Consider the following 20,715-nt stretch of genomic DNA (forward strand, 5'->3'; position numbering starts at 1 on the left):
GCGTTGCGGCATCCGCGTGACTGACCCGAACCGATAAATCGACTAAGGATAACCGTTCGGTAAATTCGGCAACTTTCCGTCGTCTTGACGTGTTAACCGTGACATTAACGCCGCCGTATCACCGGGATTGGGACGATCGACATTTCGACTGAAGTGAACGGTGTACATACAGGACATGCATATTTGACAATAAGATCGCTGAACCTAGCATCATCTATCCGCTATCTTTAATACCTCACTTAATACTATCTCACTGATACAAGGTTGGATTTAGGAAATGGCTTAGCGGCGCCCTAGTCCTATAACCCACGAGTAACATAATTTGACAAAAAAAAATCAGTACAACACAAAAACACACCTTGATGTGTTTTTTACTACTACGACTATTTCGATTTTAAAAAAAAATGCGAATAAAAAGATTAACTCACTTCAGGTAGTCCTCAATACTCGTCACCTCTGCTCCTTTCCGCTTTGTCTGCGCTGCCCGATTTTTGTTCTCCTCCATGTCGTCACCCATTTCTACCGACAAAGTTCGTAGAGTTTTCTTTCGCACTACGTCGAGCTTTGGCTAAAATATGTCAATTAATATTGGCGGCGACGAAAGGAACCATTACGGAAGAACTAGATTTCTTCCTTGCGACTCAACGACTGTTCAAAGACAAAATTCACTAGATATGCGTTGTATTTCACAACCTCCAAAATGCACCACTGAAAACGCTCATGTGGAGGTTCGCCACAGGTGCACCTACTGCCATACTAGTCACTGGAGTAGTTCAGATAAATACGCAGTGCATCATACCACTATGAACAGTTCTCAGGATCACCACAATGGTAGTGCAATAGTGCGGCTCACGCTTATCATCGTCTCCAACAATGGATATAACTTCTTGCGCTAACCGTTACGAACTTTGTGAAGACAGAGGGAAAAAAATTAGGTGTTAGTAGGGATATTTACTACACCACAAAAAAAAAGTGCACAGCAACGATGGCTCAATTCCATCACTTTGTATCAGCTGCTTATCTCGTTATAGAGAGTTCTACAAAGTGTTAACCTTACCCTAAAATAAGAAGGCGATCTAATGAACAATTATCGACAAGGGAGGACGTAACCTATATGTACTCACTTCCCTCATTGGACTTTTCGACAAGGATCTTTTAACCGATATCTGAGGATACATGGATGTTGCCACCGATGCACTATCTGGTGGAGGTCTTTCCTAAAATTGGAGTGGGACTAGTTCATTAGAGGTTGCAATCCCTTGAAGTTATAAGAAGAAATTGAACCACTGTTTCCTTTCTGTTTTGAATCACTAACTTTTTCCTCTGCAAGTAATACATGCCTACAGTTTTGAGCTCCTGCGTCCAGACATTTGGCACGAAATTTTTAGAGTTCTGCAGAAAGCAGCAGAAACATACCCGATTGACTACGGTGATCACTGGCCGTCGAATAGGAGGATACATAGCCGTAACAAGGCTTGAACTAGCCGGTTCGCCAGGAACTACAGCGTTCGCCGAGTACGTCGGTGCTTGACCCTGCAAAACTTATGAGAATTTCGTGAAAATAACATAAAAGAACACAAGCGAGCTTCATGTGCGATTTCCGGGACAACAATAACCTGAAGGTTGACCGACCGGCTCTGTCCGATTCGCAGAAGCTGCCGACTTCTCTGTTAAAGGTAGGTCGGGCTTGAATAGCGATTCAACAGTGACTTTCTCCTTCTTACGCCGTTCATCTCTTCGATCGTCCTCCAATTTCTTCTTCACAGACGTCGCCTCAATGCGATCCTCCTCCTCTATACGTTCATCGAGTTCTTTCGAGAACAGAGGTTGTTGTAACCTGAAGAAGAACCCGGATTTCATGACGAATACGACATGCCACAAACAATGAGGTCATAATATTAGTCGTAAGGCCAAAATAGACATGTTTTTTCTAGCCACTATAGTCAGTGAGTGGAAAAAAAAGAATGATATCTTCAAGCTGGTATAACTACTCACCTTGGATTAAACGACATGCGCGAGAAATCGAGCTCTCCACGTAATATGCCGCCAGCTCGAATGCTTCTCTTCTGCTGTGGTGAAGATGACGTTCCTGGTTGCGAATCGTCGTCTTCCTGTAAAAGACGACATTGTAAAAGACGACGATAAAGATGACAACGCAGTATTATACAAAACATAAAAGCAGCAACTGAAGCGATCGGTTTTTAAGCGAGAAAGGCATTAGAGAGGAGCAGTTCATCACCTTACGTTCACCACCACGTAATTCCCTTACATCTCTTTCTCCTCGTGGCTGATCTCGTATCTCGGATATACTCGGCGGAACGTTAATGTCAACTAGCGGATTTGCCATCAGTACATTGTAGTGTGGAGGTAAATTCGATTTTATCACCGTTGACGATTTCTCGTACTATAATGGAGAAGATCTGGGAAAGTGTTGGTGCTGTTTGTCAAAAACACTTGCCTGGTCGCTACTGGAGTAATCGGTTGTGTCCTCATTGTTACTTTCCGGCTCCGTTTTTGCACCATCATCTTTGGATCGTTTTTCCCTTGAATCTTTCGGTGGTAGCGACCCGGCCCTTAGGTCCGCTAATGGTTGAACCTAGACCTCACATGTATTTGCAAAAATTGCAAAGACATTTATTTGTGCATAAATCTTGTACGGCTACATTACGATACCGTACGGTTATGGCTCAATTCTTATATATAAATTACTATCTGGCCATTCTACTGGAAGTAAAGAAAATAGGAGTAAGTATGTACTACTTAAACAACAAACAGCACTAGCAAAAAGACTGAGAAACTAGCTCAAATTTCATTAGTTAAGTGGTAAAGAAAAAACTGCGAACAATATGTAATGGTGAGCAACACAGTAACGATCACCAATTATCCTCTTACTGTACCCACCTGATACGGCAAGTTCTGACGCGGTTGCGATCCAGCAGGCAAACGTGCATCATACTGCTCATGATAGGACATATAGACTGGAGGCCGATGCGGAAGAGGAGATGTTGAGGCGTGTGGTCCAGGGGGAGACTGCAACAAAACCTACACTTCTCTATTGTTTTTATATTGAAGGCAAAAAATATCACCTGTACGCTTTGCTGGATCTCACTCGTGATCTTCGTTTCTAGTTGCTGCAGTCGCTGCACGAGGCACTGAACTTGTTCTAGGAGTTCGCGATTCGCATTCAAAAGTTGGTGGGTTCGAGACTGGAAGAGATGCACAACACGTATAAACGTCCTCAATGCTGTGGTAAATCGTGACCTTGTACGCACAACGGGTGCAGCTGTGCGAGGATTTTATGATCTTGAACGGTCTCGAAAAAGCTCTCTCTATTCAATCATGCCTACACCCAATTTATGATTTTTAGAAACATTAAGCGAACTACCTGTGCCTCAATCCTGGCTGTAGTTTCACTCGTCAACTGATCCCTCAGCAATTGGACCTGACAACCGGCCACTTGTGCTGACTGTTGAGCTTGGTCCAATTGAGATCGTATCAACTGTTGGTTGTACTGAAAGTTGTATATGTAAAGTATATATATATATATATATATATATATATATATATATATAATGTCAAAGCCAGACTATACAGGATACCAAAGAATTACCTGATCCAAAGATCTAGTCAGCGTTGCCGCGTTATCTGGATTGTTCAAATCTACTGGTGGAATATTCAGTTGCAACGTCGCATACGGTGACACCATTACAGGAGACGACAATCCGTATGGTAGTGAGGCAGAGCTTGATACCAGTTGTTGTACCTATACGTGATGAGTTGCAACCACCTGACCGCAGAAAATAGGGCAGAGAAGTCGAAATCAAGAGAAATGATATGTTAACCATTACATTCAATGCAGAAACCGAATAAAGCTAGACAGAAAGCAAGACATAGAATCTTACGGGATAATACATTTGTGGATGTCCTTCAAGTGATGTTGATGGTGGCACCCCTGTAAAAGTTGAAATAGCAGGTGGTGGCGCAGCACTCCACGTTCGAGCATGCGGTAATGTCGAGGATGAGGTGTAAACCGAAGGATTCTGAAAATACATTTGAATCCATCGTCTTACACCTGCGTAAGAAACAATCGCCCATACCTGTCCTACCTGTTGCTGTTGCTGTTGCTGCGCTTGTATACCTTCCATCACGGACGGCACTGACGATCCTGGATAGGTTCCCGTAGGAAAAGTGATACCCGTTGGTGAAATCGGTAGGCCGCTGAACTGCATTGGGATAGGCATCCCACCTGTCTGCTGTGGCGCTGGCATTACCGCCGATCTGAATAACATTATACTAATTCTGAATCTTTCCCGTTTAACAAACAGATCAGGTGGTTGTCATTTTAAGCTATACAACTCTCATACTATTTATACATCACATTGATCTTCTTCTAGACATAACTCTCCTCAATGTGTCGTGGATCTGCCACACACACGACACTCCGATTTCTTATAACAAGATGCTACGAAAACGTTCTCCGTCCAACCGATCGTGAATCGATTCATATTCCGCCTTTGCTCTTGTCTATCAGTGAGATGTTGATCATAGTGATATGTACGAGAGATGAGAGGAAGTAAAAAGTCAGATCCATTGGTTCATGATTGAGTCCCGACACGATCAATCAAGCACAACTCCGTCATCAATCATACAATCAGCACATTAGGTGTAAATTTTAGCAACGTGGGTGGTATATGTGCAAAAAACACAGATTTTGAAGACAAGCAACACAAATGTGCACTAATCTATGCACCATTCGCAAATCAGTACTTTACAAAATTCTGAGAAAACTCGGAATATCAACAACAAGTGGATGCTAGGGTACTTCGCATTTATTGCAGCAAATGCTGACGTCAAGGGAAATTCATTGAGTGACTCATGAGCGCTCGCATCTCCGTTCGTGCATGAAATCCTCAAAGAACTCACATTTTCGAAATCGTTTGACTAAGTTGTTGTTGCGGCTGTTGCTGTACTTGTTGCTGCACTTGTTGTTGTTGTTGCAGGGACTGCTGATGGAGGAGCGGATTGTTCGGATTGACAGATGTCGTGTCTTGTTTCATTGGCGGTGGTTCGACATTTTGTACTTGAGTAGTATCAATGGCTGTACCAACGGAAGAGCTAGCCGATGAGGCCTTTCTTGGTTGGAACTGAAATGATAATTCTAAAAACGTTCATTAAAAGATTACTAAAGTGAACTGAGTTGAACCTGAAAGTGCTGAATCAATGAAGCAACTACGAACCGACGTTATTTTTGTGACAGTGTTTCCGACAGGAAAAAAGAAACACTCCTTGCATTTAAGATGCGTATTACTGAGCTAAACTAGTATGAATAGGTATGTCACAATGTATTAACGACTTCTCAACTCCTCCCAGAGTTGTGAATTTGAAAACAGTATTGTACCAGAGCAAAGGAGTGTAAAATCAACCATCCCAGTAGTATTCGAAAATGATCTATAGATACCATAAGTGTGAGATAGATTAATACGGACAAAAATATACAACTTCCATTAATAGATTTTCAAACATGCGAATATTCACTCTATCTTTCAAAAAGGAGTTACATCACACATGAATCACAAATTATTATTTGAAATTGATTGAAAGATTGTTAGATGATCCAAATCACTTTTAGAATGCAGAATACATTTGAAGAAAAAGTAAATCGAGCAATTAGTTGGGGTGATTTAATAGTTTTTTCCCCTCTCTCTGCACATATCTTCATGGTTGTGCGTTGCTTGTAATGCAACAGAGAATAAGGAAGCTCTGCGCGTTTTTTTTTTTCATAAAAGAGAATTGTTTTACTGTGAAACAATCCTGTTCTCAGATATTGTCGAGTAATGTTTAATGCATAGATCTTGCCTGAGAACGTGGCAGTACAATGTTAATCTCATTAATTGCAGTAGCTAGTCTACAGACAGTGAACAGTTCTAATTTTTTAGTTGCAATGTCCAATTTTTATGCCGATAAACTTTGGAATTTTTTTAAAAAGTCGGAAAGTCAGCTAAACTTATATTGATGATATTTCAAGCTTTGGTTGTAATCCTAGAAAAATGTGCCGCTGTAACCCTCCAGAACCACGCCGACCCATAAAGCAACGGGAAAATACGCTCTTAAACTCGCATCCTCAACAGAACTGAACACGGTGTAAACCACTCTATCATGACCTCTAGAGCCAATAATGAGGATAATCACTTTCTCAGTTGAACCGATCCATCTAAGAGGGCACAAAACAAGTGTTTCACAATATCGTCTCCTGAATAATATCTCTGGAACACTAGGGTTCAGAAGAAAATTGATGTGCGAGTCAACTGGACATATACATACACAGACATAGTCAAACACACATAATGCTGTAACAATGTGTCCGTATTCGCATGCAAATCACACCGCATTTCCCTCACTTCCTTCCGACAGATGACGCGATTAAACTCGTCGCACGAAAAGCGAGCTCATCCAACAGATAACTAGACCAGGCGGTGATGCTCACAAAACGCTCACACCTCAGTACCTGCTTGACGAATGAAACCAAACGAATCTCGCATTCTACTGCAATACGAAAATCCTCCTAACTGGCACAGCGATAAAAATAAAAAGGAAGCATTGAACTGAACAATTTGATAAAGCTGCATAAAATGATCATACATGAGAAAATGAATTCTCCACAGTTGGAAAGTACCTTTGAAAAGGGCTAAATTACTCAATACGTAAACTGCTACTAAGAACTAAAACACAAAAACGCACTGAGTTGCAATTAGGCACGCTCTCTGCCAAAGGTCTAGGTGATTTCTGAGTTCAAGTCGTCAATTTCAAATTTTCATCACTCAACGACTTCTTCTATTACATCAAAACACAAGTAAATTAACCTAATTTGCCCGTAGCACTTATGCAAAGAATTTTATCTCCGAAATAGGAAAATAAAATTACAGTTGTATACGCAAGAATGGACCAGGTCAAAAAAGAATGAAATTAAGAAGTTATGGGAAAGAAATAATTCCCCATAACTTCCAAAAATTCGGACAAACTGTGCGTTATTAGAAAAACCTACTTGACACATGGAATCAATGAGGATCCTTGTCCGATAAAATTGAAACAAAACCAGAGATAACCGGTAATATCACGTGGAAAAGTTGCAAAATAATAGTAGAAGGAATTGAGCAATGTACAGAAGTGCTTACTGATAGGAAAAGACCTCCGTTTACAGATATACCGTAAAAGGAACGCCATTCAAGTATTTGATATCAAAATCACCAATTTTTAATTAGATCGAGAAGTGCGTACGGCTAATTGATAAGACTCGTGAAGCTCTGCAATAACGACTTGCGAGACATGCAAGCAGTGCGTGGGATATCATTGCATTCCTTATTCACACAGTTTACTTATTATTCTCAAATAACGAATAGTGACATATCCACGATATTCTTTCGAGATTAAGCCTCGGTACTCTATGCCGCAGAGGAGCGCTCACCAATGCATGTGATAAATCCTATGCACAGCAACAGGCATAAACACTGAGATGAGTTATTGACGTTTACGAATGTTACAGTTTATTTGCGAGAGGACGAGAAGCTGTTATAATCACAGCTGCAATGATAAAGCTGATTCAGCACTGATCTTCATACAGAAGACGTTTCTTCATTTAATTATACTATCCAAAAGTCAATTTCATTATAGCACAGTAAGAATGACGGCAAGTTGCTAGGTGAAACCGCCTGCATTATGCAAGTAGAAAGATAAAAATACGGAAGAAACAACAAATAAAAGGCTAACCAGTGACATTCGTCTTCCGTACAACGGACCTCCCGTGGAAGGTTCGGCCGGACTCTGACTCCTACTACTTTCTTCAGCCGCACCACGTTCTTCAATCACGTCTAAAGGAACACCCGCTTCGTCTTCGCTGGCCAGAGAAGCTTAAATAGTACATAGATTGATTGTCGATCCGAGCTTCACAAGTACTTGTCTCAGTATTGCACGTGTAGTGCGAATGGCCCAGTAAACGAGTCAAGAAAGCGACAGATAGAATGTACCAAAAACAACGACTACCTTTGCTTTTGACAGCTTCATCTTCATGTTTTTCCAGCATTTGTTCTTGTGCCACTTTGTGACATACCTCAAATGCTTGTCCTATGGTACGGACCACCCGCATCGCTTGGCTCTAAAAACCACAGTTACAGTGAAGCATTTGAGAACTTTGGAAGATAAATTGAAACTAATAGCACAATTTCCAAGAGAGTTCTACAGGGCAGAAAGTGGCAATACTCTGCTCAAATTACTTTGAAACATTCTCAGCGTCTTTCACCCTCACAGGACCACCGATTTTACCATCTCAGTCTTCGCGTTATTTAACGCGACAGGCTGCGAAAAAAAAAATTGAAATTCACGACGAAGAGAAGAACTGCAAACTTGAGCGACCATAGTGTAAGTGAAATCGAAAATGAAACACGTCTGTCTGCGTGTGTGGGTTTTTGGGGGAAGATTAACTCCATTTTGGTGATAAATCCTTCTGTGACGTCGTGTAATAATCCAAGTGGCCTACCAGCAGCGTAGTCATAGCTTCCGCAGTTTAAGCTCATAAAATGCACTCATATGCACACAGCAGTCGGCATTATCAGTGAACGAGATGGAGGAGAAGCGAATTCGGATGCGAAATAAGAATAGGTCTTTTTGGGGTGAGCTCGAGAAAGAAAAACGTCGTTTCACCTTGAGCTATCGAATGTGATCCGCTTCTCAAGAAAATATCTAAAAATTACGATGTATCAATTAAAAAGAAATCAGAGCAGTATGAAACAGTCCTCTCTTCATGATCACATTAGTTTGAAAAAAATCTGAGCATGTCTATAGATCAAAACACAGCCCGTGATAAAATTTTGGATCTGAGCATCTCAAGTGACGATTGGGAATAAGAAAAAGACGTATTCTGAACGTTTCAAGACAAATATATTCTTCAACCATCCAGAACAAACAGCACATCTGAGAACGACGCATTTAACTTTTACAGCACATTTAGAACTTCTACGTCTGCTAGCCAGCATTTATTAGATAAGAAAATCGCTAAAACTTAGAAACATACAATCTCTCTAGAGGAACCCTCAAAAGGCTTTTTATGATGATTGAATTAACCAAACTAAATCGACACTCTACTGTCTAAACCACATATTTGAGGAACAGTATCTTACTAGATAGAAAATACCAATATTAATGGCGTAAACTACTGAAAGCACCGCCAAAATTCCTATCATAACGTATGCGGAAATATTAGAAACGCTAGGAAATAATATACGAAGAGTAACCAAGAAATTGACAAAGTAGATCAGGAAGAAATGCTTAAAAACCACAAAAGCAACACCACAAGTACCTCGAGAATCGGATCGTCATCGCGACTACTACCTTGTTGTTCTGGCGACCAGGTAACGAATTTGGTCTTGATCGGCTTACGACCTGGTTTTGCCATAAGCCGTAGGTAGTAGAAGCGCTTCTCCTCGCTCATGTCTTCGTCCTCGTCCGGATCGAACTTGATCATTTTGATGTTCTCGTCCTGATGCTCGTATCATGCAACACTAAGAATAGGCATTACGTGTGGCAAATACACGTTCGTGGTGGCCGATCGATATCGCGATATACTTCTCCTCGCCTCTGAGATGAGGTTGATTACCGTGGTGGAATGTGTAGAGCTGAATCAGACGTTTAATCTTGGGTCGTAATCGTTTCGTCGATCAATCGATCGATGCGGAATTTGAATAGGGAAATCAGTAATTGTTGGCAATCAAGTGAAGCCCGACTGCTGGCGCATGTAGTATAGGAGGATGTCGTGCGATGTCTCGACGGCAGCTGACGGCAGGGACGCAGAGAAACGAACGATGCCGGAGGGTAGCACGACGCCCGTGGAGGTGCTGGATGTCGAAGGTGCATAGAAGCACGTCGAATCGAGAGAAACACGAATATCATACGCACACATCGCAGCAGCGCTAAGGTAACACGATAGATCTAAAATAAGCAGATCCCATTCTTTTCCCGTCATTGGACCAACGATTCAGTTCGACCAACCAAGGAGCATGACATGAAACAAAAGTGATAATCATCCCGTTCCTTGCACACTACAGTTGGATTAAATTTTGCATTTGTAGACAATTTCCAGCACAGCTTTTTCGTTACAGTACCAATATCACTGTTTACCCATTCGAATTCATGCTGTGTTAGAAACACCCAGCTCAGATCAACGAAGAAAACCAAAATCGCATGCATTACTCATGATGCGGATACATCGGCAAATTCCCCCATAGAGAAATATTATTCACTTAGATAGCCCTGTCAGTCCACTTCTTTCATTAATAGATCCTCCAGCTGTAGTGCTTAGATGAAAACGGTTGCATTTCCATCAGATCAGGTCACTTAGTAGAGTCACCTAAAGGAACTGTAGATTTATTATTAATCCTACATTCTGTCTATCTTACTACCTACGATCCTCGCAAATGGTTAAATCTCTTGCTAGCATGCGATTGGTTAAACGTACGGTAGACATCTTCTCAAGTTTGCGCTAATTCTATGCAGTTCAGAACAGAACTTCACTACAACTACAATGATCTCCAAACAGCAAATCAATCCTCCACAAATAGAAGCTCTGTAGACTGGAAACTTTGATTTTTTTTTTGACTTTAGAAACGTAGTCTCCACCGCGAATAAATTTCCGAATAACAACTCTGCAACTGCTCCGAATCGCAGTCGCAAAATTCTGCATCACCAATTGACTGCTTACCTGCAAATTATGCATGTAACGTTCGTCTTACAAATAGCGGTTACATCCTGTTTGTAGCGGTTACCTCAAAGATGTATATAATATCTCGACAAGAAATTAGCTGGAAAGTACACAATTGCAGTCTTTGTAAATGCTGCACACTTTTTATGTACGCCTTTTGCAGAAGACGTATTGATCTTCGTGAAAACTTATACGGTAAATAAACGCGAACTTGCTCATACTCCAATGGCTCCCACATATGTCGTGACCACATGCGATGCTGACTTTTTCGCCTATTCGCTAGCGCAGTGTAACGCGAAATGACGTAAGCGCCCTCCCAATCCTCATTGCAAAATGTCTGCAGAAGAAAAAATTGGAAAAAAAAAAGAAAAACGCCTCAGAGATTCTAGGCACCAACACCAAACAACGCACAATGACACCACCGAAAAAGCACCTCCTCCTTAACTTCGCGAGATGAGATCAGTTGAAAACGTTTTAAAAGACATTCTGATGTTTGAGGTTTTCAGCGTTCAGCGGTGTATTTCACGCCTCAGTACAATTGTTTCGATGGCACACAGCATCAGCAGCGGTGGCAACAGTGGGGCGAGAGGCCCTATTTCCAGTGTTTGCTTATCTACACCGCTTCAGTCATCGATCTCTCAATGCCAACTGTTTCTAATTATTATTGACGGCGTTTCTTGTCGCGAAAAAGAGAAATCGACTCCGAATCGCACCACTAACCGCAGTGTTAGTTCAATGACGAAATGAGCAATTAGAAGCTTATCAAGTCGTTTGAAATAGTTTCCTAGCTCTTCTGCTTGGTAAATCGAATACGCACAGTGACTGTTTTACTATTAGAATTCTAGCCAAATTAGGATAACAGCAAGCGACCACAGCGACAAAACAAAATGACGGTACTTGTTACTATGGTCTTATCCGAAAGCACTGGAAAGTATTCTCCTTTAGTGCTATTCTTTTAACTCGATTTTTAACTCGATTACTTCCTTCTTGGGAAAAATACCTCTACGCTTCAAAAAAACTCGTACCCTTTTACCTTACAAAACTTCATAACTTCTACCTTATATACGCAAAGAAATAAAAATATTGGTTAGTTCGTGAAAAAACGTACTCTAGCAGTTCCTTTGCTAAGTTGTTTTTTGCTTCTAGTAGGCGAAACTGTTAGCTCCAAGTATCCAACAAATGGGATGGGCAGACACAACGTACAAAAACAAATTTTGTCCGGCAGAGAACGAACTATTCAAAGTAAAAGCTTGGTGTGAAAGCAATACCTTCTGAACTGTGACTTTCATTGAAAGCTCCTATTCAAGACCGCAAAGTTAACTACTCTAATGTTATAATGTTAGTATTTGTTAAAAGCAGCTGGTTAGCACAGTCCGGAAATTGTAGTCAAGCATTCGCTTTGTCTGCTATGTATTCGCTTCTCATCCACATAGCTAATGTACTGCTTACAACAGAAGCATTCGAGAAACAACGTTACAGTATACTTCATTGTGGAAATAGTTATCTTACAAGAAGGACAACAGAACCTTAAACGCTGCGTTCTACAACAATCTCGCAGCTCGTACGCTGCGATTATAATTATGCACCGACCAATCACGTTACACCAGGCACACCTGGGAAGTACCGTATCCCTGCGATTTCCTTTGAAGGAAACAACAGAGGAAGCCGACACTTCAAGCTCATATATACCTATTCATAACTGTAGAGTAAGAATTACAATAAAGCCGTGACTTTATATTCTAGGAGATAGGAAAGTACTAGCTAGCTCATTCCACAGATTCCTGTCTTAGAACATTCAGTAGTTACTCTGGAGGAACATACTTCGATGGTTTATAGTTACATCATCACCACTTGTTCCTGCAAACCAAATGCCACTTAAGCCTTTTTGACAGCTTTGAGCGATCACAAGAAACTCAATGTTCACTCAAATAAGCCTATTCTTATTAAATCTCGAAAGCATTAATGTTAAGTACAAACACTCACCTTTTTTGAACATTTAAATACATTGCACTTGAAGGTGTTGCTAGCGCCATCACGTGCTATATAAGAGAAGATTTGAAGATCTTGGGAATCGTGCGACACGTAGAATATCCTAAAGTAGGCAGCGGTCATCTCGCAATTACGAAAATGTCCCTCTTTCGAACTCTGATTAAATTCTTGGAGCAAAATGCTCCTTAAAAGAGCTAAGAGAGTAATTTAGCCGGAATCACATCTTTTTCAGTAACGCAGTACTATTGTCCTTGATCCAAGTGATTATTGAACGGAGGTAATTTGAGAGATCCAGAACACGACACGGAGACAACACAGAAAACGTCGTGCATCACACAAAAAAAGGATGCCGAAAGTCAAGGCTCACATTTCGAATATATTCCTGGTAACATGCCACTCACACAAAATAAATCATTTCCAAAATGATGAGGATGCCCTACCTATAAATGGGATGAAACATCACAAGCAGTTTCGACTCGTCCCATGAGAGACCTTTTTGCTTTTGCTGCAATATTATGTTAACTCTTATGCTTATCCATAAAAGGGAACATAAGGATCTAGTGCGTAACCTTTTTTCTTTGTAGCACAACTTTGACACCATCCACGGAGACAGTGATGTCCACCGGTCGCTTTTTAATGCCCCGGGCTTTGAACTCGTACTGAAAATTGTAAATTTGAAAAAGAATACGAAAATAATAGATTTTATAATTCTGGAACATCCATACCCTAACTCGTCGCATAGCGGCGACGATTTCGATTCGCGTGCCAGGCCGTGGGATTTCCATGCTACCCACGTACTGAAAAAAAAGAACCGATTACCTTCACTGTAAATGTTGTATGCAGTACATTGTTCCTTCCTTCATACATGAAGGAAATTTCGAGCAGCATCACCACAGAAAGAAATTACACAAAATTCCACAATCTTTTGCTCCAAACTAAAGAGGGTGAGAAAAAAGTCTTGACAAACTTTTTTATTTCGTTTACAGTAGTCTTATCCGTATTCAAAGCTCCAGCTCTAGAACATTCGTATACCTTTGTATTCTATTTCAGTTCCACATAACGATTCATGCTTATTTCATTTTCCAAGAATCTTTGCTCACCAACCTAAGCAGATCGATGATCTTCTTCGCATTGAATAGCTTCATCAGTGGAAGGATAAGAATGTTAATGAAGGAGAAATTCCTCCTCTTGTATAATTGAAAAGTGATAGAGGAATACCTCTCCAAAACGACTACAGAAACACTATGCCGTTCGGTTGTAGATCAATTGCTCCCGGATCAGTTGTCACGGAGAAGAACGAACATGTCATTCGGGATAGGATCATTCCCACTCTTAAATGATCGACAAAAAAATCCTCGCCTGTCTATTAATCATCCAAGAATAATGTCATGACAATTGTTCGACGAGACAAGTTCTAGAGTTCTGCTATCGGCAATAAAATCACCGGACTCTCAGAAATCACCCATGCAGATAATAGTCCGACAATACAATACAAAAAACAGCATTGCAAATGCCTTTTCGTATTCAACGAAACAGGTCACTGTGCAATCTACATTCTATCGCGCAAATCAGCTAATGCTTATCTTCACCTCAAAATTAATCCTTCTAACTTTAAATGGAAATTGATGAACGTCGTCAGGGAATGAAGCGAAATCTAATAGAAACTTCTGAAATCGATGCTGTTAACTACAAATATTTCTGTTGAATTTCGCTACATTTTCCGGCTGTTTCCTTGACTGCATTTGCACAAAAGAAACAAATATAGAAGAATGCTAGTGATGTTAATAGATGCGTAAAATTATTTCGCACTTTTGAACAGAATTATGTTAGACAGCTATAGGTGCCATCAATCATTTAGTGCGCTATACTTTTACACAACCTATATAACCTTTGATCTTGAAGACACCGCTGGTTCCTTGAAGCAAACATGAAAATAGAGAAAAACCGCTTGAAGACAGGAGCACAAATGACAAATGAACAGATTAGTCTCCTTATGGGTGGCACAGGAACATTCTAGAAAAGGGCGAGAAAGTGAAGATCACAAAGTTGATTTTTTGGGTGGTCAAGGGCATACCGCACTTATATTTCTTCAATTTGTAGAACTTATTTGGAGAAATGATGAAGATATTGTCTTCAATACTTAGAAAGTACTTGTACTCCATCCAGAAATATACGTAAAACGGAAGAAAAAATAACATTAAAAAAACAAAACAAGAGTACGAATTACAGTACCAAGAACCTTCTCGAATTCGAAGAGCGGAAAACTAACGACCACCGGTATGGATTTATTGGGTGGTCAATTGCGCGACCCAAACAACTAGGGACAGTAAAAATTAGTTCTTGCTCTTTGTTTTTTTTTCATGTTTAAGGAAATATTTCTCTGATCGCTAAACCTTTCCAACCCTCATCAATGAGTGATGGAACTCGCCAACACTTGAATAATGCGCCTAGAAACGCTTGCTCAACGTACTTCGGCATATGTTTTTGACCAACCATCGATGACACCCCGACAGAAGGCAGAGATTGCCTACAAACAAACGTTGAATCGATCGTTAGGTCTCATATAATTATCGCACCACCTATTTCAAAGATGAGGTTCGTGGAAATTTTTAATGTTGGATTACAACGACTAGGATGAATGTAGGGCTCAACACATAGTCTGTAGGTAGGTACCAAAGGGAAAACATGGAATACATTCTATGAATATTGAAGAGTATTGTCAATAGCGAGCGGTCTGATCAAGTCATCCGACGAAACTACTCTTCACCCACACAGAATTAACCGACTAATATATATTAATATGAAACTATATTTATATTTATAAATTTTTATATGAAACCATATAAACTGTATCGGAAGTGAAATTACTCGATGAAGTAGCATTTTACTTTCGTAAAAGTAATGAAACCCTCCTTACACGGTTTGTTTTCGTCAATCTATTCTATGCAAAGAGTTGGTTTGAGGAATAAGTTAGTCAGTTGGGTGATCCATTTTCTGAATTTGTGAAAAGTCTTTCCTGTGATGGTAGTAGGGCAGGACCACTACCGATTTATTATTAGGGAGGAGAACATTCCATAATCGAAAGCGCTGCCTTTACCGCATTCTCTTGAGCATTTTCTAGCCATATAGTCTGAATAACTTATATTTGTGACCATTTTTTCAGCATTTCTTCATTTTCAACGAGAAAAATAGGTTAGTTCTGTAAAATTCATCGCTATATTTTTATCTCAAAGTATCGGACGATTAACTAAGTAATATTGATGAGCAAAGTATGGCTGATATTTTGAATGCTTGAACTCTCGGAAGATTGCAAAAGTGCTTTTGAAACTCCCGGAAATTCGATTCCGTGTAGAAGATGTGAATGTTTTGTAAAGTGGTGAATGCACTGATATGCTGTTCTTTTATTCCTTACGAAACATGCTTTGATCCTATGGGAACCGTGGCAAATGTGAATAGTTTTTACACTATTACTACAAACAACAACATTAAACCTTCTTTCTTTGAGCGAGTATTGCTTTTAAGCTAATATTGTGATATATTTTCATAATTTTTGAAATCCAACACCTTCGATACATTAAGCAAAGCATTGCAAATGTAAAAAAATCCAGAAAAAAAATCTCAAGACTCTAAAGTTCATAAACAGAAGGAACCACCAATAATTATCATTATCAGTTCTAGTACCAGTCATAACAATGTAATATTCACTCTCCAAAACATATCTTCGCTTAATAGATTTACAAATGAGCATGATTTTTCGATTAAATGCTGTTTACAAATTCCTGCAAATCCCTACGTGTTAGTTCCTTGGTGAACCCGATAAATGCATTTTACAATAATTCTATAGAGTCCAAACCCTTGTATTTCTAGACAAGATTTGAGGACTCAAACCATTTTTTAAAAATTAGGAAAATTTCCGTTAATGCCTCAAAATTATAAATTAGAGAGATGCATAAAGACTGCTTTGAAACAAGATACATCCGATGACAGATTCCCTCATAAAACATGAGAACACTACGTAATGAAACATCAATAATATCCCAAGTATCCTCCAAAAGTCAAAGATTAATTATTATGCGTCATTTTTTTCTATCTTATTATTTTTTTATTGTTCACAATTATGATGTGTTAATGTACGCATATATGACAAGCCATAAACAATAGTTTATCGTTGGTTCACAAGCAGGGCTAGATTTCTGGAACACACTACGTCCAATGTCTCAATTTCACAATTTTGTTACTTAAATTTCTCACGTAAAATCGATAAGGGGAACCAAATTCTCGTCGTCGTCTGCGGCGAATCAAGCTGTGCGTTCAAGCACCTTATTATCCAATTTGAACACTCATCGTCAACATGAAATGCTTTTCACGCTAGCCTTTCTGGAAGAATGACAAATTCATTCCAATAATAATCATCATATATATTTATACTTCACACACTCACTGGAGGTACTTCAACCTAAGTGCAACTTCTGCAAATGTGGAAACTATCAATAGTGTTCACTATTAGTTTATCTATGGACCGTGGTTTATTGAGTTACAAAAGACGCATGAAAAAGAGGTGTCGATTCCTTTTTTTTGTGGATTTCTGAGAGCTATCGGTTACTTCTACTTACCTGTGTTTACTTAGCACGTCTGCATGGCAAGAACTCTTTTTGAAATGCTCAAAAGAAAGCTATCAGCACATTTCGGACGAGGGCATCTCAGCTTCTCGGAAAAAGTAACGCTGCATTCTTTTCACCGTCTGCTTCTCGGAAAAAGTAACGCTGCATTCTTTTCACCGTCTAAGTCGTTGGAATCGGTTAATTGAAAGAAGTTCTAGTGTGTAGAACAATTACTTGAATTTAGAACTTCTAAGAAACATATTTTATTCTGCATTTATTTATGCATGTCCTTAGAATGGTTTTATATGTGAAAGCATGACTTTCCTCTACAGCATAAAATTTAGTTTTGTTTTATGTTACATTTAGGTAATATACAATGTACAATTTTCAAAGATCATATAGAAGCTTTTGAGAGCTACTTTGATACTTTAGTTTCGAACTGGACACTACGGAGTTAAATTTATAAGAACTACTGAAAATAAAAGTTGAAACTAACTTTTCAGAGAGACTATTTGCTAGAATATGATCGGAATGAGGTTTTTTGTAAGAATTCTCTAAAAGTTCTTTTCATATAAGGAAACAGTTTGTGAATCCATCAGGGATTGAATGAATACCGTTGTACATGCAGCTTCCATATAAATTAGGAGTGGAGAAATTTGGGAAAGTGCTCATTTTTTTCTGAAGAATTCAGGCCAAAATCCAGGATTTGATTTCCCGTTCACATACCTTGGCTTCGAAATGTATACCGTGCTGATAGGCAAGCTCGTTGTGAAGCGGAATGCGGCAGTCGTAGAGGTCATCTGCGATAATATCATAAGGTCCATGCTTCTTGCGGACCGGCATCTCAACCGCACTAAAATCAGCTATTAGAAATAAGAGGAATTTCGTTCAAAAATAAGCACCCAGTCTTCGTAGCATTTCCATGTGACTATAACAAGGAACACTTGAATCCACTACATTCGTTGCTGCGATTATTCGATTATCGCGCTGCGATTCAGTATACGAATTTGCAACGTTCTGCACGTGTTCTCAACGCGAGCCATAATGCAATCGCCAGAGGTCGAAGTAAAAAGTGACAAATTGGCAGAACTCGAATCCCATTTGGGACCTCCAACTGCGGAAGTACGGTACAATTGTGCTTCTTGGTTCTTTTTTTCTGCAGGAATAACAAGGAAAAACTGCTGACTCATGAAAACATTTAACAAATTCTAGGAGGGGAAGAAGCTTTATTTTGCCACTGCCTGTAACATTTAGAAAGACACTTGAATACTTGAAAAAGACTCGCGGTCGTAATAAAGTTCAAGGTTTTCTTTTTTAGAGGAAATAAGAAAATACATGCGGAGATAAATTATTCCAAATCCGACAAAATTGAAGTGTGCTTTTTTTTCGAAAAAAAGGGTGCCCCTATGGGATGAAGTAATTACGCAGAAAATTAGTCTCATTCGAAAAAAAAGTAATGTTAACCTCATAAAGATGCACTCGAAAATGAGGAGATTAGACACTAAAAAAGCATTCGGAGAATAAACAGAATAAAACCGAAATAAAACTACAACAGTTTTATGGGATGTCAGAATCTCAACGATTTTTTCTATCAAAGATTTGCTGAAAGTGAATAACCATTATAAAAGAAAAGAATTGTTTATGCTTTCTAGAGTATACAAGTGCATCTCCAAGGAAGGCAGGAAAGAAAAAAAAATGCAGCTTGGACTCTATATCGTTGTAGTTCGACAAGTCTACATGAATGTTTGAGTGTAGACAAGAATTTGTTTAACTTGACACAAAAAGCGACTATCTCTACTCTCATTCCGTAGTACCGGCAAGTAAAATAAATTGGATTAAGCCACCGCATATCACTTGAAGCGGGGCAAAATTCAAAGCAAAGAAAAAAACTGGATGGTATTACTACTTACCATATACAACATATCGTATGCTACGTTGGTTCAGAGAAGTGACATTAGTGGGCCGTAGGTGTGAGGTCTTAAGAAAGCTGAAAAATAAGAAAAAATAAAAAATCAGCAGCTAAAAAATAAAATATCTGAACTTAAACGCGAATATAGTGTGAGGACAACAGAGAGCGTGACACGACGACAGAAAACTCCTATGGATAGAGCAAACACGCGGAAATAATAATAAAATTTGCGGAGAAAAAATCAAAGTTTGACTATTTGGAATACGCTATCTTGTGAAGTTCTGTAGAAGTAATTCGGAAAAATCTTTAACCATTAAAATTCATCTGATTGGAACGAGAAATAATTTTTTATTGGACGTGAAAGAAAATCTGACTGTGATAATTTATGCAGCTTCAGAGAAAAATTTACATATAAAAAAGCCCTTAATGAAGTTACTAGCTGGAAAGTCCAAACTGTAACAATAACACTACATATACATAAGGAGAGCTGAGATAAAAGATTGAGAATGAAGAACTATAGAGACGTTTCGACTTTTAATAAGTGTATGCATTTGCATTCTTGTCGTTTTCAAAAAAAGGTGTAAGATATGCAGGAAAAATCATATCAGAGAAGATGATCTCATAAAAACACAAAATTGATGCCGGTCATTTGAAGCAAAAACGAAATACGAATGTTCGAAGCAATGAATAGAAACGCGACTTGCCAATTTTCTCTGCGATGAAAACTCACGGATTTCGAGGAGACGAGTGTGTGAATTGATGGAGAGTACACGTGAACACGCTGAGAAATAATTCTAAAAATTACAGCAATAAAAACCAGTATGTTCGATTAAGATGTAAGATAGAGAGATGGTTGGGTAAAGCCAGGAAATACCGTCAGTCATGGAGTCGTAAAATTGAATTTGAAAAAAAAGTGAATAAAAATAGAACGATAGAAAAATTAAGCATACGGCAAAAACTGTGATACAGACTTGAAATACATGGAGTACTGCAAGATCACAAAGTTAGGAGAAATAGGAAAAAAAGTATAAGCAGACAACTAACACACAATAGCACTACATACATAGTATGCAGTACTGGCACATCAACAACACTTCAACAACTATCCGCTTGAGAAGTCAAGGATTTTCGTCTAGAAAGTGAGAAGATTCGCTTTAGGTATTAGTAGAGAGATAACTTCGGAAGGTATAATTCATGTACGTCAAGTCTTATATTTTTTCGATGTAAATAGTGAGAACCACTATCTAAGCTCCTTCAATTTGATCAAAATTTTGAAGGTTCAGAATAAAATGAAAGCTGAAATCTGCTGAGAATATAAATAAACAGAAATATGGCGAAATAAAAATTGGAATTCCAGAGGAATTTTTCCAGCTCATATATTCATTCCTTTAAGCTTTAAGAACACTCACAATGTAGATTAATAGGGTTAGTGATCCGTATAAATACATATTATATATTAAATTATATTA

The 20,715-nt window shown here is 39.1% G+C and overlaps 1 protein-coding gene across 5 annotated transcripts; it reads right to left on the reverse strand.

The window, feature by feature from the left end:
- Positions 1–42: 42 nt before the first annotated feature.
- Positions 43–20,130, reverse strand: RB195_021325 (uncharacterized protein; the record flags this gene model as incomplete). Of its 5 annotated transcripts, none has more annotated exons than XM_064208000.1 (26): positions 43–148; positions 429–568; positions 1,417–1,533; positions 1,633–1,667; positions 1,725–1,837; positions 1,996–2,111; positions 2,270–2,404; positions 2,459–2,596; positions 2,902–3,030; positions 3,087–3,206; positions 3,386–3,511; positions 3,611–3,763; positions 3,903–4,040; positions 4,107–4,278; positions 4,924–5,144; positions 7,765–7,904; positions 8,038–8,149; positions 12,731–12,839; positions 13,177–13,241; positions 13,306–13,395; positions 13,462–13,533; positions 13,955–13,967; positions 18,064–18,190; positions 19,248–19,324; positions 19,977–20,040; positions 20,121–20,130. In XM_064208000.1, 26 exons carry the CDS (start codon positions 20,128–20,130, stop codon positions 43–45), a joined length of 2,838 nt encoding a protein of 945 aa, XP_064063880.1. The 5 variants fall into 5 exon arrangements, with proteins under 5 accessions (XP_064063880.1, XP_064063881.1, XP_064063882.1 ...); XM_064208001.1 differs by having other exon boundaries at positions 2,240–2,404; XM_064208002.1 differs by having other exon boundaries at positions 2,240–2,404; positions 4,098–4,278.
- Positions 20,131–20,715: the final 585 nt, after the last annotated feature.

This window comes from Necator americanus, chromosome X (genome assembly GCF_031761385.1).
Source record: "Necator americanus strain Aroian chromosome X, whole genome shotgun sequence".
In the NCBI taxonomy this organism is placed as follows: Eukaryota; Metazoa; Nematoda; class Chromadorea; order Rhabditida; family Ancylostomatidae; genus Necator; species Necator americanus.